At 36.8% G+C, this 19,240-nt stretch overlaps 1 protein-coding gene and 1 non-coding gene across 2 annotated transcripts in view; one reads left to right on the plus strand and one right to left on the minus strand.

Annotated features, from left to right (window-relative positions):
* SLC30A7 (solute carrier family 30 member 7) overlaps positions 1 to 19,240 on the minus strand; it is a 99,640-nt gene that overhangs the window by 13,926 nt on the left and 66,474 nt on the right. Inside the window, exons 9-10 of the mRNA XM_061411038.1 lie at positions 7,162 to 7,252; positions 809 to 958 (exon numbers count right to left, since the gene is read on the minus strand). Coding sequence (XP_061267022.1) covers positions 809 to 958; positions 7,162 to 7,252 — 241 coding nt within the window. The remainder of the gene's footprint in view (positions 1 to 808; positions 959 to 7,161; positions 7,253 to 19,240) is intronic.
* Positions 2,716 to 2,821, plus strand: LOC133245421 (U6 spliceosomal RNA). Its single transcript, XR_009735685.1, has one exon. It is a non-coding gene; the product is annotated as a U6 spliceosomal RNA (small nuclear RNA).

The raw sequence follows: 19,240 nt of genomic DNA on the forward strand, positions 1-19,240 counted from the left end.
TCCCACTGCATCACATCAGGAGGCTTGGGTCAGTTTTTAAGCACAGACTTTTATGGCATGGAATCAGTTTCCACATTAGATTTATGTTAGATAAATCTGGCAGCAGTGTCAACATCTACATTTTCTGACAAATATTTCCAGCAAACCAGACCCCCCTCCAAAAAAAAAATCTGTGGTCTCTCTCTCCTCAGATACTCTTGACATGATGTGCTTATTTTCCCAGTACGTTCAGAATAACCTAGTAATCACTTTTAGTTTATCGGTCACTATGTCAACTCATGATGGCATAAACATTACCTCATATAATTTGGTTGCAGCCATGAACTAACTAATTCATGATTCCATATAAAGAATTAAGAAAAACTCAAGAGCATCTTAAGTTATTAAATCACAAAGAAGGAGCAGTGGCTTTGCTATTGACAAAAATGTTAAGAGAGTTTGCTTTAAGTTAAAGCGACTGACCAGGCATTATTCTTATTCCAAATACTATCTTAGAATTCCTAGCTTCAAACAGCATTTAACATGTCTTATAAGGAGTATACAGTAAGGGAGAATCTACTTTTTCATAAAGGACCTCAAATCAGCTCAATGATGAATAAAGAGGACTATCTTCATTAAGAGTATTCACTAAAGCAAGGATCTCCCAAATTTGACTCTGTGATTGAAAAAATCTTTTATATGTACCTCACAGTGTAGAATATATATATATATATATATATATTTAATATGTTAAATAGTAAATATTTTTAAAACTAGTAGATACAATAAATTCTTAGACCCTTAAAAGAGGTTAGTAAAAATATCATACCTGAGTAAAAATGTTATGTGTTTGGCTTAAAATCCACCTGGCATCAGCATCAGGCGCTACTACTAATTTCAAGGTCCCAACATAAACATCAGAACATAAGGTCCAGAAATGCTGTTCTTGTAAACTGTAAACTCCTTGCAACTGCTGCACCTAAAATATGAAGAGCAGATATTAACATGAAATCAAATATAAGTGGATGCAACTTAAATCATTACACATCAGTAAACATGGATTCTACCCTCTAAAGAAAAACGTGGGCTGGTGGGGTGGGTTTGAACTGATTAACAAATACCTATTGAATACTTACTATGTGCTGGTACTATGACACATAGTAAGGAAATATAAATGAACACGTACCAAAATTTGTAGGGCATAGGTGAGAGAGTGCCTAGGGGAAATTTACATTTTCAAATACAGCTGACGGGAGAACAGTGCAGGGGAAGGGACACCAGCCTGCCTCTCAGTCAAAAATCTGAGGATGCAACCAACCATGGATCATGTAGTACTGTGGTATTTACTACTGAAAAAAAAGAAAAAAAATTTCATGTGTAAGTAGAACGTGCAGTTCAAACCGGTGTTGTTCAAGAGTCAACCATACATCAATCAGAGGATAAACATAATTACAAATGAGCTAAGAAATTAGGAAAAGAACAACAAAGTCAACTTAGGAAATAAAAAGGAAAGAAATAAAGGATGGGAAGCAGAAATGTGGAAATGATGGAATTCTCAATGTCAAAACACTACTTCTTTGAAAAAAATCAGTGAGCTAGAGAGTCAGTGTTTTATACACAGTGGGGACATATTTTAGACAGGATGAGTCTTCATTGTGTACAACTGTCAGAAACTACAGGATCTTTGCACTCCCAGGACCCAGGAAACTAAATGCCAACATATACCCTTCCCCAACTCATGTGACAACCAAAAACTGGAGGGATGGCTCTAAGTCTTTCCAATGGCTCCTTAAGTGTTCCTCGCCCTGAGGTTGAGAACCAGTGACAAGACAAACTCTGATGGAGTTAAAAAAATAAAAATAAATATGTAATTAAACAAAGTACAAAATGAAAAAGAAAACTACCAATAACTGATTTAAAAAACCATAAAAGGGAATACTATATGAATGTATCAACATACGTGTATACAATATATTACAACTGAGCAGAATCCTAATACTTCTCACCATCTCTAATGCTATCAGTCCAGTTAAAGCCACTCTAGTTTGATTAAGCGGTCTCCCTATTGCTAGCCTTGCATCTACCTCTTCATCTAGTCTCAAAGTAGGAGCCCAAGTGAGATTCTGTTGCTTTAAGTCAGATGCTTTCATTCTGCTCAAAATCCTCAGTAGAGTCCCATCTTACTCTGAACCAAAACCAATGCTTCCACAATAACTCACATGGACCCATGTGATGTGGCCGCTTGTTATTTACCACACTTACGTCATCTCCTCCTCCTCCTCCTCCCCTTGCTTCCTCTTCCCCTGCTATAGCAGCATTCTCACCACTCTTTGAAGAATCTGAAACACTCCTGTCTCGGGGTATTTGCTATTCCCTCTGCTTGGAGTGTCCTTCCTTCCACAATAATGACTGGTCTACTTTATGTGGGCCTTTACTCAAACGCCAAGGTCTCAGGAAGCCTTTCTACTGTTATCCTAGCTAAAACAACATTTTCATTTTTACATTTCTCTGTTTTGTTTTACTTTTCAGCAGCTAACGACACACGCCACATTACTCATGTTATTTATATTGTTTATTGCCTGTCTACTCTGACAGAACTCAAGCTCCATAAGAGCAGGGATTTATTTTTGAGTTTTATGTTTGTATCCTGAACACCTAAAACTATAAGCATCTAAGCTTGGCGTGCTCAGTAAACAGTATATGCATGTATATAAAATGAATAAACACTCAATTTTGGTGTTTGTTTTGGCAGCACATATACTAAAATTAGAATGACACAGAGAAGATGAACTTGGCCCTCGTCCAAGAATGACATGCAATTTGTGAAGTGTTCCCTATTTTTGTGGTGGTCATTTCACAATGTACATGTATATCAAAACATCAAATTGTACACTTTAAATATATATAATTTTAATTCATCAATTTTACCTCACTAAACCTGGAAAAAAAAATAAATAATAAAACCAGAAAAACAACAAAAAACACAATTTTAAGAAACTAGACAAAAATGAATAAATTTTGGGAAATCATTTCAGAAAATACAGAAAATCCCGTAATATAAGAAAAAAACCCCAGAAAATATGAATGGACCATTAAAAACTGAACAGGTAATAAAAGTTCTCTTTCATAAAGCCCCCTCAGCCCTGCCAAGTCCCAGAGGAAAAACTTTTAAGTAACCACTTAGTTTTGCCAGAAAATAAAAAAGAGGCACTACCTCATATAAGTAAAAATAATCTTGATCCCCAACCAGATAAAGACAGTAACATATAAGCTGAATTCTCTTATGAATTAAGTAAGCTAAATCCAACAGTATATTAAAAAAATAATGTATCATGACTAAGTTAGGTTTATCCCAAGAGGGAAACAATAAACATCAGAAATTCTATTACTGTTATTCTTCAATTAATGAAGCAAAGGAGAAAAACCACACAATCATTTTAATAAAAGAATTGCAATTACTTAATAAAATTCAACCCCTATTTATGCTTAGAAGGACACTTCCTTAACTTACTAAAAGCTATCTACCAAAAATGCATAGAAAACACTTAAGGAAAAAAACATTAGATATATTCCACTGAAGATCAGGAAAATCCTTACAAAGATGCCCAAACTACTGCTATTGTTCAATATCTCTGTAAATAATAGATCTGGAAGAGATGAACTAAGATCAGAACTCAGAAGTTAAAAGAGGCTCAATGTAAAAAGATCTTTATAACAATTAGATCAACTTAAAAGAGAAAGAGGTTACTCTGTGAAGAGATTAACCACTGGTTCCTGGAAATGGTCAAGAAGCTGGATGACCAACTAAATGTTGCAGAGGAGATCAAGTGAATAATAAGATCTTTTCAAATTCTAAGATTCTCTGATTCTTAAGTAATCTATTTGGGATGTTAACTAAGAAAAGGTTGAACTTTTTATCAAAATATTTATTTTTATCAGAATCTGATGCATATAGGATTACCTTCTATGAGCTCCAAGACTCCCGGTGGGAAACTGAGACAATACCCACTGTGCCCGTTAAAAAAAAACAAAACTGCTTTTACTGGTGGACTTTCTCTTCCTCTTTCAGGACTCCAATGACAGAGCAGTGTGAAGTTGATATCCTCTACATTTTTCTAAAGAGCATCCTCACAAATGGTGTGCTGCTGCTGCTGCTGCTAAGTCGCTTCAGTCGTGTCTGACTCTGTGTGACCCCATAGACAGCAGCCCACCAGGCTCCCCCGTCCCTGGGATTCTCCAGGCAAGAACACTGGAGTGGGTTGCCATTTCCTTCTCCAATGCATGAAGGTGAAAGTGAAGTCGCTCAGTCGTGTCCGACTCTTCGCGACCCCATGGACTGCAGCCTACCAGGCTCTCCTCTGTCCATGGGATTTTCTAGGCAAGAGGACTGGAGTGGGGTGCCATTGCCTTCTCCCACAAATGGTGTAGTAAAACACCAATGCTAGTGAAACAACACGTTGACTGAAGAGATTTCTTCTACCTCCATAGAAATTGCAGCACAAGTACATTCTTGCAAGTTATTCTAAAGCATAAGTTAAGAAATGACTCTTATAGAAATTGGCATTAACTTTCCTCAAATTAAAAATGTGCAAAAGTGTAGTTACAGATGAAAGTCTATGTTGCTCTTCTTCTTCTGACAGTGTGGTGTAACAAAAAGAGCAGGAGCTTCTAAAGCCAGAATTACATGGATTAGAATCCTGATTCAGCCGCTACCATCTGTGACCTTTGAGTTATTTAAATCTTCTGAGCCTCAATTTTACTCAATTTTCCTAGGGAAAGGAATAGGAAACTTAGCCTTCATGGTTAATTTGAAGAACAGAAACAATATATGTACATCCCTTAGTATAGGGGCCAGCTTAGAGTAGGCATTCACTAAATTGCCCCTTTCTCTTCCACAATTATGCTGACTGGTCCTCCCTTAAAATCATAAAACCACAAAAGTCAAATGGGCAGCATTTCACTTTCCCTATTTCAAAAAGAACTATTCTACACCTTCTCTTTTTGCCTCTGGTCTTCTCATTTCTCTGTATGATTACACTGCCCTGTAAGTCAGAGAAAAAATAGAGGCATACAGAAAAGCTCTTCTGACCCTCCAAATCTACCAGTCAACCCTCATCTATTTCAGCATTCTCTGCCTTGCCTTGTGGGATACAGTACCCCTGGCTCCTAGCTACAATTAATTCCTCCCTAATGCTTTGGATCCTATCCCTTCTCATCTTCTCAAGAACTTGATTCCTTCATTAAATTAATTTGCTTCACTACCATATCATCAATTTCTTCCTCTCAGTTGGCATGTTCCCATTAGCAACACACATGCTCCCAAACTGAACTGTGCAATACAGAAGTCACTCGACACATGTGACTAAATACATGAAAATGTAATGAAATCTAAAAACTAGTTGCACTAGCTCAAAATTATTAAGTTTCAAATGCTCAACAGCCACAGATTCCTTGTGACTTCCATACTGGACAAGGTAATTATTGAACATCTCCATTACTGGGTAATGTTCTATGGGATGCTGTTTTAACTAATTCTCTTCCCCTTCTTACTATATCCATAGCCAAGCTTTCAGCTCATTTTTCTACTCCCTTTAACAACACTTCTTAAAAGAAATGACTGTAACCACTATCTCTACTTCCCCCATTCATTTCCACCCTAATCTACTATATCAAGCTTTCACCAAATCTACTGAAAATGTTTTTATCAAAGCCATTAATGCTGTTCATGATGCCAATCAATGGTCACTTCTTTGTTTCTATTAGAACTGCCTCACAGAAACATTTGGCACAGTTGATTACTTCCTCCTTCTTCAACTTCTGGGTTTTCCAGCTTCCTTTCTATCTATGCTCTAAATCTGGAGTTGAAACTTTAGCTAAAGAATAGAGCTGAACCCTTCCATGGTAATCTCATACAATCCTAATGTTTTAAAGGCTATTTATATGTTGATGAATCAAAACTCCTAGTTCTAATCAGTCCCTAAAATTCCAGATTTGCACATCCAAGCACTTCAGTGACATTTCACTTAGAAGTATAGTAGGCATTTCAGTCTTAACATATCCAGAATAGAACTCTTGATATGGGAGGATTTTCCACCCTCACACCTGTATCAACCTCAACAAATAGTATTAGGATCCAGGCTAGTTGCAATTCAACACTTTTTCTCCCCACTGCTAATATAATCTATCTCTAAAAACTTATCCAAAATATCTACTTAGCTCCACTGTCATTGCTACCACTGTAGTCCAAGCCATAACTTTTCAAGTTAAATGATAATAGCTTCTTAATTGGTTTTCTTTGATTTCATTCTTCCTAGCATTTATTCTCTAATACCAAGCAGAATGAGCTTTTAAAATTTAAGTTCTGTGACACTCTCCCTGCATAAAAGCTTTCTAATGCTTCCCACAAAATCAGAATTAAATCTAAACCTCTTAGTAGACCAACACTTCTGTATCATCTGTCCCCTGTCATTCTCTCCAGCCTTTCCAGCCACTCTTCCCTCTATCCATTATGCTTCAGCCACAGTGGCTTTTCCTCACTGTTTTTCAAATACACTAAATTAGTTCCAGCCATAGAACTTTTTGCATTAGCATTTTCCTTTGCTTGAAACACTCTTCTCCAAGATTTTCATATGTCTGGCTCCTTCTAATCAACAAGATTTCAGCTTCCTTGAATATGACATTCTCAATAAATTTGATGTCGCCATCCATGTCTACCACCTCACTTTGTTTCATTTCTATTATAGTAATCATCACTGATATTTCCTTATTTATTTCTTGTTTAGTGCCTGTGTTTCCCTGCCAGACCATAAATACTTGGATAGACCCTGTCTATCTTGTTTACCATTACACCCCTAGGACCTTAGAAGAATACATGGCATAAAAGATGGGGGGTTCACAAAATACATGTTGAAGAAATGCTTATACCATCTGCTATTCATATTTATATTTTAAAAGAGCTGCTGGATTTCTAGACTAGATGAGGACAATTTCTACCACATTTCTTTAGTGAAGCTCAATATTTTCCAATGATTTTATTCTGGTTTAAGTGGCATTCATGGTCAGCTTTTAATCTTGGAAGAAATATAAAATTATACACACATGCTACCCATATTTATAAAAGTTGAAACCCCCAACAATTTGGAAACAATTAAAACCCAATGGTTTGGAAGCACTGAAACTTACCCTCTGATAGCACTGAGGTAAAGTATTTTCCAAAAGCGGAGGAGTTCTTTGCATTAATATTCCAACAGACTCTCTTAAGAGAGGAATAACACTGTAGAAAAGGAAGACAACAAACTTATTAGAGCCACATTCTGACCATCCTATCCTGCAAGAAAGTAATAATATACCTCCTGACAGTAGAATATAACAAAGATTTATCAGAATAATATGAGGAAAAAAAATCCAGTCACTGTTCCAAATTTTTCATGGGACAAAAAAGTTATTATTTAAGGTAAAAGTAGAAGAGTTAAATGAAATATATCAGTGTATGAAAAAAGAGTTAAATGAAATACTTCAGTGTATGAAATATTAGTATAATACTAATATTATACTACTGAATAGTACTAGAGCATCTAAAAATCTAAACACAAGCAGTCATTCAACTGCCATTTAAAATATGACTTCAAAGGGCTAGACTCTTCCAAGATAATCTATAAAGCATATCATGGCTGACTGGTCCTTAACATTTATCAAACATCTACATGCATTTATCTGAACAGTTCTGTTAAGGAAAATACAAAAACAAAATTAACACAGTATATTAGGTTCAATCATCCAATGGTTTCCCAATCTGATTATGTATCAATCTTCTTTGATTATTAAAAAAAATAGAAGCCTGGATATCACCACAGATTAGTGAAGAATCAGCACCTCTAGTGATAGGGCCCAAAAGACCGTATGAATTGATGTAATTAGTCTGTAACTGGTATTTGGAAATTAAAGCTTTAGGCTATTTAGATGATTGAAAGTGAAAGTGAAGTCGCTCAGTCGTGTCTGACTCTTTGCAACCCCAAGGACTGTAGCCCACCAGGCTCCTCTGTCCATGGGATTCTCTAGGCAAGAATACTGGAGTGGGTTGCCATTTCCTTCTCCAAGGGATCTTCCCAACCCAGGGATCGAACCCAGGTCTCCCACATTGTAGGTAGACGCTTTAACCTCTGAGCCACCAGGGAAGCTCTATTTAGATGGTTAAATGCACACAAAACAGTTAATGGTGAGGGTGACTCTACTGCAACAGTTTTCTAAACTAGCAACACATCAAATTTACCTTAAGAGTGTGGCTTCTTTTCATTCCTAACATACTGAATGAGAATTTCTGAGGAAAAGGTGAAGTATAAATATTTTTAGAAAGCCCTCCAGGGGGAGTCCAGTAAGTTACTGGAGTGAGCAGACAGTCACTACTCTAATGCTTGATGCTGATTGAAAGGCAAGGTCAGGAATAGCTTCATTACATTTAATAGCTGAAGCCAGTGCTTTGTTTTAAACTTATAGAATCTCAATGTTTCTAGAGTAAAACCCCTCCTGATTATAGCTAAAGGTTGTGTGCATGCTCAATGTTGCCCAACTCTTTGCAACTCCATGGACTGTGGCCCGCCAGGCTCCTCTGTCCATGGAATTCTTTAGGCAAGAATACTGGAGTGAGTAGCCATTTCCTACTCCAGGGGATCTTCCCGACCCAGGGATCAAACTCGTGTCTCCTGCATTGGCAGGTGGACTCTTTACAACTGAACCACTTGGGAAACCCCAGAAACCGCATAGCTATAGGAGATAAAGAGAAAACAAAACAAAACACACACCTTTTAAGGAAGGTAGAAGGTGAAGTGGATAACTTAAAAGATTAGTGTTATTTTTGACAGACAGAAAAGAAAGAGAGGATATTAATGATCAGAGGAATAGGGACACTGCTTGTCTTGCTGTTATATTCCCAAGGAGGCCCAGTAAAGTGCTGGTCACAAAGTGGGCCCACAATACTTGTTGGTTAAATGAAAGATAAATGTATGTAGCAATTAGATGTTTTAGAATCTAGATTAAAGAAAGGAAAGGCCTCAGAGAAGAAATTAAGAAATTGTTTCCACACTTTGTGTACAGAGATAAGTAGCTGGGTTAGGAGGGTAAAAGTAGGAACAGAGACAAATAGGAAAATTAAACAGACACTGAGAGATATTGAGATATTGAGAAACTGGAGTCCAGGGAAGCAACACCAAGGGCAAGTTTAAAAATCTAAAAAGTTTGGAGAGAATAGCAGTAATGCATATAAAAGCACAACATGGACAGGAGTTGAAGACACATTCAAGTGAAAATATTCTTCAGTCAGATAGTGATTTGCTAGCCAAGAACAATTAGATGCCACCTTTAATTGCTTCTTTTCCCTTAAAACCTTCATGCTCTAAATCACCAAGTTCTCACGACTTAACCTGCTAAGCATTTCTTGCCTCCATCCCCCTCCTTCATTCTATTACATACGTCTGCAATAATCTCCGTATCATTTCACTTGGATTATCAAATAGCCTCTTAAGTGGTCCCTTTGCCTCTAGTCTTATTTTCTTAAGTCCACTGTGACAGGCGGCTTCAAAGATGGATCCCAGAGACCCCTGCCTCCCTAGTGTGTGTGCTCTTGTGTCATTCCCTCCCCTTGATCCAGTGACTTGCTCCTAATGCATCAAGTATGGCAAAAGTGATGCTTCTAAGGTAAAAGACTCTGGCTTCTATCTTTTCCACCCTCCTCTCTTGCTCTCTTGCTTGTTCAAAGCTGCCACACTGTGAGCTGCCCTAGGCAGAGGCCCAAGGCAACGGGAACTAAGAGATGCTTCTGGAGAGGAAATGAGACCCTCAGTCCAAGAGCCCCAAAGAAACTCAATACTCAGTGAGACTGGAAGTAGATTCTCCCCGAGACGAGCATTAGAATGACTACAGCCCTGGCTGACACCTTGACTTCACCGTGTGAGGGAGCCTGAGCCAGGGAGCCCAGTTAGCCATGCTCAAGTTCCTGAACCAAGGCAAAGATAATAATGTGTGTCATTTTAGCTATGCTCTTTTTGTGTAAGTTGTTATCTTACCATCGACAACTAATAGAACCATTCTGTATAAAGCTATTAGACTAATCTAACTAAAATCAGAATCTGACTCTATATTTCCCTCAAAAAAAAAAAAAAAAAGGAAAATCCATTAGCAGCTCCCTACTGACTGGTGTGTTGCAGTCCTTGGGGTCGCAAAGAGTCGGACACGACTGAGCGACTGAACTGAACTGAACTGCCTGGGGAATTAGATGTAAACTCTAGCTTCACTTCCTATCATTCTTGCTTCACATTTTACGCTCTCTAAAACATAAACACACTGTACTTCACTTTCTGCTGTTTCTTCCTTTCACGCTTTGTCTCATGCTGTAACCTCTCTAAACGTCCCTAAACTGTCCTTTAATCTGGCTTCTAGTCCTTCTTTAAAATCTCAGTGTCACCCCTTGCAGGGGATATTCCCTGATCCCAAACTGTCCTCCAAATTCTATGAAGTTCTTCTCTGTGCTCTTACAAAAAATTTGTGATATCTATAGTAAGGCTGGAGGTTAAATGGGTGGATAACAACTAGAATTGGGGTTAAGGATCTTGACAGTGAAAGAACAGTGGTTATCCTTTCATTCAACCTGAACAGTAATGTCTGTTTCTATTCACTGTGCTGTTATTAAAAAGGTGAAGGTTCCCTGGATATACCAAAAAGGCAAAAAAAACCCATCATAGTAGAATAACAAGGCATAATTCAATTATGACATTCTTCTTTCCTCTCTCCATCCTCATTTCTCAGGAAAAAGAAAGGATCCATAACTAAATGCTTTTATATATCTAACTTAAACAATTTTTGTTTTCCTACTTTCCTTATTGTACTTCTCAGGAGATGAGGTACAAAAGTAGTTCCCCCAGAATAACTGTTTGAGAATAAGAAAAAAGTATTTTTTTCACATGCCCACTAACTTTAGCTATTTTGATAACTTCTTCTTCAATCTTTATCTCAAGAAACTGCTAATAATGCCTGGAGATACCTGATGTGGAAAAAATCACTCAAGTGTAAATCATACAACCTAGGTTCTAACTCTGCCATTAAACAGGTTTAGACAAGTAGTATAACCTTCCAAAACATCAGTTTTCTCATCTATAAAATAAAGGAATAGATTAAATTTCTTGGTAATTTCTTCCATCTTTATTTTCATTCAGTAAGAAAAAAAATGGTCAAAGTACAAGGAATACTAGAGAGAGAATATATTTGGAAATGAAATATAAGTTGCCTTTGTATACTAAAAAGCAACAACATGCCAGTATCATCAACTGAGGTATACTTTGCAAACCAATCTCATCCATTACTAATTAGGTAAGTCTGCAAATAGATTTTATTATGCAATCAATACAAATGAACAGTAAGTACTACATGCTTTGCTTGGCATCAGATCTTCTAGAATCAGATGGAATCTTACTCTAGAGTTGTGGAAATGGAGACCTAGTGTACCAAAGTAACTTGTTTAAGGTTAAAGCTAGTGAATGGGACAGCTAGAATAATAACAGGTCTTCTGACTACAAAATCAATTTTGAACAGTTCAAGTCTACAAACATTTACTGCTTCTTTACCATGTGCCAGGCATGTGCTAGGCACAAGAAATAAAAAGATAAATAATTCACAATGCCTTACTTCAAAGGAACTCAACAGTATTGAAAAAGCCTGTAGATCAATGGAAACTACAAAACAAACATTTGTTGGATTGACTCACCATTTGGAAAAAGACACACATGAATAAAAAACAACTGTAGATTAAAAGCCTGTATCCGTTTTCACTTCCCAGGAACTTCTGGCAAATGGTTTTTTAATTAGTATGTTGATAACTTACTCTTAAACATACCTTTAAAAATAAAAACTACATCTTTCCGACTTTCCTCGTGGTGCAGTGGATAAGGATCTGCCTGCCAATGCAGGGAATAAGGGTTTGACCCCTGATCCAGGCAGATTCCACATGCTTCAGAGCAACTAAGCCCATGCGCCACAACGACTGAGCCCGTGTGCCACAACTACTGAAGCCCACACACCTCGAGCCTGTGCTCCACAGCGAGAGAAGCCACAATAATGAAAGCCTGCCACAACTAGAGAGAGCCTGCAAAAAGGCAACAGAGACCAGGTGCAGCCAAAAATTAATTAAAAAACTATACCCTTTATAACAATGTGAGGAAAAAAGGAAGAGAAGAGAACATGGATTTTACTGTAATAAAAGGCATGCAATATGAGCAGTGATATTACTTAAGCAATAGTTATAAAATATAATCTTGCAAAAAACTTTTAAAATCTTTGTCTTAGTATACCTAAGGCTAGTTTAAGACTTTCCCCCAAAAGAGCTAAAGCACAATTAATACAAGAGAGTTAAGTCCAATCTAGATTAATCCTTAAGGAAATCAGTTTTAAAACAGCAAAGACATTTCTTTAATACAGTCTCCTAATAAGTCACCAAATACATGAAACAGTGACAGACTTGATTTTCTGGGGCTCCAAAATCACTGCAGATGGTGACTGCAGCCATGAAATTAAAAGACACTTACTCCTTGGAAGGAAAGTTATGACTAACCTAGATAGCATATTCAAAAGCAGAGACATTACGTTACCAACAAAGGTCCGTCTAGTCAAGGCTATGGTTTTTCCAGTGGTCATGTATGGATGTGAGAGTTGAAGAATTGAAGAAAGCTGAGCACCGAAGAATTGATGCTTTTGAACTGTGGTGTTGGAGAAGACTCTTGAGAGTCCCTTGGACTGCAAGGAGATCCAACCAGTCCATCCTAAAGGAGATCAGTCCTGGGTGTTCTTTGGAAGGACTGATGCTAAAGCTGAAACTCCAATACTTTGGCCACCTCATGCGAAGAGCTGACTCACTGGAAAAGCCTCTGATGCTGGGAGGGATTGGGGGCAGGAGGAGAAGGGGATGACAGAGGATGAGATGGCTGGATGGCATCACCGACTCAATGGACATGAGTTTGGGTGAACTCTGGGAGTTGGTGATGGACAGGGAGGCCTGGTGTGCTGCGATTCATGGGGTCGGAAAGAGTCAGACACAACTGAGTGACTGAACTGAACTGAACTGTTGGAGAAGACTCTTGAGAGTCCCTTGGACTGCAAGGAGATCCAACCAGTCCATCCTAAAAGAGATCAGTCCTGAGTATTTAATGGAAGGACTGATGTTGAAGCTGAAACTCCAATACTTTAGCTACCTGATGTGAAGAACTGACTCGTTGGAAAAGACCCTGATGCTGGGAAAGATTGAAGGCAGGAGAAGAAGGGGACGACAGAGGATGAGATGTTTGGATGGCATCACCAGCTCAATGGACATGAGTTTGAGTAAACTCTGGGAGTTGGTGATGGACAGGGAGGCCTGGCGTGCTGCAGTCCACAGGGTCGCAAAGAGTTGGACATGACTGAGTGACTGAACTGAACTGAATAAGTCACCAAGAACAACCATCTACAAATTTATCCAAATCTTTGTTCAAATGTTTATGTGTATAATCCATGGTGTTGCCTCTCAAAGTCTGCTACTCTCTCTGTAAAAACAACAACAGTGAACAACAACTAGTACTTCTCTTTTTCTCCTAAAATTTACTTTCACATGTGGCCCTTAGTTTGAGGATTCTAGAACCGGTGAAGATCCATGATCACAGATAACACAGTATTAGAATTAACAGAATTTAGAGGTCCCCCATTTTAACACAATTCAAAAACCATAATGCAGACAAACACTTTAATAAAATTAATATTAGAAGCCAGCATCTATTTTAAAATAATTAAATGAAAGCTATAACTGATATAAGATAATAATATATAGAGAGTGTACCAATGAGGTTTTTACTGACTTTGCTACACTATAAAATTTCAAATGGTGGTCTACTTAGGTAGAATTTTAATAAAATGTTTACATTCAAGAGCAGCAAGCATTTCACCAAAGCACATGGAAACATCAGGCTAATTTTCTCCAATAATAATATTAAAATATTGTTAAGAATTTCAGCTGTAGGAGCTATAACTAGGTCATGAAACTGAGGTGGGGAGAAAAAAGTACTTGCTAAATCAAGTGTGGTGATAAGCAATTTAAAATCAAAGTCAATTTCTATAATAATCTCAAAGGTTATAAAAATGTAAAAGAAACCTGCAGAAACTCTATTTTTGTTTTTTAAAATTGTGTTTAGCTCAGGAGTTTGTGCCCATATTTTTCTGATTAACTACTGTAATAGGGAATCATAAAACAGATTTTAGCATGGATCTATCTAGCCATAATGAAAGGATATGGGGAAAAAGACAAACTTAGCAAATTCCTGACTGAGCTAAGACTTAGAGCTGCATCCAAACCCAAAAAGTAAGCATTTGGAAACAATTAGAGGTTCACTTCTGGTTGACTAACTCAATTCCAGCTTTAACAATGAAATACCATTTTCCTAGCATATATAAAAAGAATGACTCATTAGGTACATGAGTTTACCAGTAAAACATGCTAATATTTTTATTCCTCAAAAGCTAAGTCAAATTTACAGTCATATAATCAGAAATTTACAATTAATATGAAAGTTTACATGAGAGCAGATTAAATAAGCAACAGTTAGCTATTACTCTTTATTGCCAGTAATTCTGCAAATGAAAATTTTACTTCAAAAGCATTTAGTGAAAGTCTCACCATTTCAACAGTAAATAAAACTGTCTAGCAATAATTATAAATAAATCAAAGAAAAGGATATACATTATGAAAACTTGAAGAACAATCAGACTAGCAATAATCATAATCCTTAACAATAAAGAATTCTAGCGAGTTGAAACCATCACTTAAATCTGAGAACAAATACCTATTAATAATAATTAAAACATAATTACTGATTCAACTTTTTTGAACTGGCTAATGGACTAAGTCTTCCTGCATATTATCAGTGGTTTTTATAACCCACAAACATAAACATATAGGCTCCTTTATAAAAGAGCCTATAAATTTGAAGTATTTTCTAGCATATGTCATATACTCAAAAATGTTTAGTGGACAAAAGAAGCCAAAGAAAACTGACCCTGAAAAGCAATGTATTCTACATTTAGGCATGGTGATCTTGTTGATAAGCTATAAATATACAGTCATATTTGCACAAACACAATTATTCCACTGTAAAAAACAATTATCTATAAACCCAGAATTTCATAAGCCTAATACAGAACAGAAAACCTAAAACCACAGGCATTGTGATTTACCTTATAATTATACTGAGCTTCTGAAATCTATTGTTTAAATCAGTGCATATTTACAGAGTACCTATTTTACTCAATAAGAGAGACAGTATGATATCCTAAAATACCCCTAGAACTTGGAGCCAACATCATGAAAAAGTTACTCTTTTCTCTAAAGTTCTTGAACTTAGTTATAACACTTAATGCATCTATCTGGTCTCTGGACCAAAAGCATTTATAAATAATGTCAAATTAGCAGATAATAATGTCTTTGTTTAAACAAAACTTAATAGTTTCTTTAAGTACTATTAATAAAGTACTTTAAGTACTTTAATAAATTTTTTTCCAATTTGATCCTCACAATTTAAGTAGCTTTAAGAAAATGAATTTGTTTCCAATTGGATCCTCATAACAATTTAAGTAACGTTAAGAAAATGTTGGAATAAGAGATACACACAAGATCATAAGAGCTTATTTAGACCAAGTCCTTCATTTTATAGAAGAAAAAACCATCTCAGAGAGATTAAGACAACTCGCTCTTTGCTACATATTGGTAAGCAGCAGAACTGGAGGTAATAACTCCAACACTAAAGCTTTCTTCTCGACACTGCAGTGTCTCATGAAGACTGAGTCCTCTGGGGTCAGAGACCAGGTTGTGTTCTTTTTATTCCCAGTGCCACGCACAGTGCATGGAACATAGTAAGTGCTGGACACATGTCTGCTGAATGTACAGTCTATTGTAAAATTTCAAACACTAGTGGAAGATTATTAAAATGTCAAACAGCCCTTGTTTGATATGACTTTCAACACTTCACAATAACAGCTAAATAACAAAGCAGTAAAAAGGCCCTTAAAAGAATCATCCCCCCAAAAGAATCTCTAATAAATAGAAGCAGAAGTATCTTATCCTCTAACAAGTATAGGTGACAAAGAATTAATTATACTTAGGCAGGAGCAATCCGCATTCCCAACTCTTAACATCCAACTTGTTATCTTAATAAAGGCTTTTCATTCTCTTGAAAAGAATATTCTCACGAATAAAAAACTAAAATCACACCAACAATATAAATAGAAAATAAAAGTGATAACATATGTATCCATGAAGCACAAAGGTGCAAATAAATATGAAAAATGAATGAGAACTCATGCTAATATCCTCTCAAGAGGGTGGGAAATGGGGAGAGACAATGGAATAGAAGTAAGAGGGCAAAGAACACCACAAGATACAGTTTTGAGAGAAGACTGGAATAAATCTTATTATTCATATTAAATATGGTAACATTTGCATCTAAAAGCTAAGGAGAACTGGAGGCACCTCTCCCTCTGTGACCCACTGAAAGCGGTGACTACGCTAACATGGACAAAGGCAGGAGATGAAGCTCTTTAAGGAAATCTGCCATTTAAAAAATGGTGAAGAGACAGGACTTTATTTCAAAAACCAGATGAGACGGCAAGAAATATTTATATATTAATACTATCAAAACCGACTTATTATTAAATGGCTTCAGCAATTGCAAGTTTTAACTCAAAACAAAAAGGCCTTAAGATCAGTGAGAAAAATCTTAAAAGGAATGGGACCAGGGTGCTGATCAATACCTAGGTTCAATAAGGCTATTAGTAATCTGAGCTAAACTGTGTCTAGCTACTTCCAGGTTAAGCAGTTAACACTTACACAATGCCTGCCAAGTGGCAGGGCTGGTCTAGACCTAATGTATCTTAACTTAGTCCACATATAACAAGTTATGAGGTAAACGTTAACTGTCATTTCCACTTTCAAGATTAAAAACTGAGGTTAAGTGACTTGCCCAAGGTCACACAGACAAAAGGTCGAAACAGGATTTGAACCCAGGCAGCTATGCTCAGAAGTAAACACTCTCAACTGCTCGGTAAGACTTCTAATTAAGTCATCAAGGTGGCTCTGTTAGTGCTCCCAAGGCACCTCTACCTAAAGGAGAGTTCTGACTTTTGGAGAAGCTGGCCTTCAAAGTGTATTGAAGGCCTGGATCATAAAAAGAAATTTAAGCTCAGGAAAAGATGAATGGTAATAAAAATATGAAAGTCTTCTGCCATCTGAGAGGTGACTGGTACAGTCAAAAGCTGAACAGAAGCAAACCCTGACACCTACTTTCTGTTCTGTGCCCATACTCAATGATAACTTTCAAAGTCAGACGTCTGTGGGAAGCAAATCTAACATAGGAAATGAAAAGCAAAGGAAAAAGTACCTTTATTTGCTTATCCAAATTAAACCTAAAATATCACCGTGGGAGTATATTAAATATCTCAAAGTAGATTTCTAATTGCTACACTGCTACACTGGAGGCTGACTACTTTAAAATATTTAGCTGCTGAGGTAGGAGTAGAAATCATGTTTTCAAAGGATAAATTAAGCAAGAGAACAGAGCAACTTAAGTGCAGGCCATACCTAGTGGTGGAGAATTTCAAAGTAATTACACGTAAATTAACAATGAACATTGAAAATGTATAATCAAAAGGGAGTAATATTTTTTCTTTTGGTAGGTATAAATTAAGAGTTAAAAAAACTCAACGTACTTTCAACCTTTTAAAATTTACTTTTTTAAAGGCTAAAAATGTCTATGATTCCAAAGTCAAAAGTATATTAAACATATAAGCCTCATTTCTAATCCCTTCCTCAGTCTAGAGGTAACTATATTTCTTATATTCGTTTTCAATTTGTTCTGTGAACATGCAGATTATATATGCATCTTTCCTTATGGAAAAGATAAAGTGCTACATTTAACCTGTCTTATGCTGTACTCTTATATATCAGGTGCTACATATCAAATGCTATTTTGTTTTCTTAACAGTATAGCTTGAAAACAATGCCTCATTACCAAAGCTAGTGGTGGTGATGGAATTCCTGTTGATCTATTTGAAATCCTAAAAGATGATGCTATGAAAGTGCTGCACTCAATATGCCAGCACATTTGGAAAACTCAGCAGTGGTCACAGGACTGGAAAAGGTCAGTTTTCATTCCAATCCCAAAGAAAGGCAATGCCAAAGAATGCTCAAACTACCGCAAACTGCACTCATCTCACAGGCTACCAACGTAATGCTCAAAATTCTCCAAGCCAGACTTCAACAATATGTGAACTGTGAACTTCCAGATGTTCAAGCTGGATTTAGAAAAGGCAGAGGAACCAGAGATCAAATTGCCAACATTCACTGGATCATTGAAAAAGCAAAAGAGTTCCAGAAAAACAACTACTTCTATTTTATTGACTACGCCAAAGCCTTTGACTGTGTGGATCACAACAAACTGTGGAAAATTCTTAAAGAAATGGGAATACCAGACCATCTGATCTGCCTCCTGAGAAATCTGTATGCAGGTCAAGAAGCAACAGTTAAAACTGGACATGGAACAACAGACTGGTTCCAAATAGGAAAGGAGTATGTCAAGGCTGTATATTGTCACCCTGATTATTTAACTTATATGCAGAGTACATCATGCAAAATGCCAGGCTGGATGAAACACAAGCTGGAATCAAGATTATCGGGAGAAATATCAATAACCTCAGATACGCAGATGACATGACCCTTATGGCAGAAAGCAAAGAAGAACTAAAGAGCCTCTTGATTGAAAGTGAAAGAGGAGACTGAAAAAGTTGCCTTAAAACTCAGCATTCAGAAAACTAAGATCATGACTTTCAGTCCAATCACTTCATGGCAAATAGATGGGGAAACTATGGGGGAAACAGTGAGAGACTTTATATCTTTGGGTTCTAAAATCACTGCAGATTGTGACTGCAGCCATGATATTAAAAGACGCTTGCTCCTTGGAAGGAAAGCTAAGACAAACCTAGACAGCATATTAAAAAGCAGACATTACTTTACCAACAAAGGTTCATCTAGTCAAAGCTATGGTTTTTCCAGTAGTCATGTATGGATGTGAGAATTGGACTATAAAGAAAGATGAGCACTGAAGAATTGATGCTTTTGAACTGTGGTATTGGAGAAGACTCGAGAGTCTCCTGGACTGCAAGGAGATCAAACCAATCCATCCTAAAGGAAATCAGCCATGAATAT

The sequence above is a fragment of the Bos javanicus genome, chromosome 3 (genome assembly GCF_032452875.1).
Source record: "Bos javanicus breed banteng chromosome 3, ARS-OSU_banteng_1.0, whole genome shotgun sequence".
NCBI lineage: Eukaryota > Metazoa > Chordata > Mammalia > Artiodactyla > Bovidae > Bos > Bos javanicus.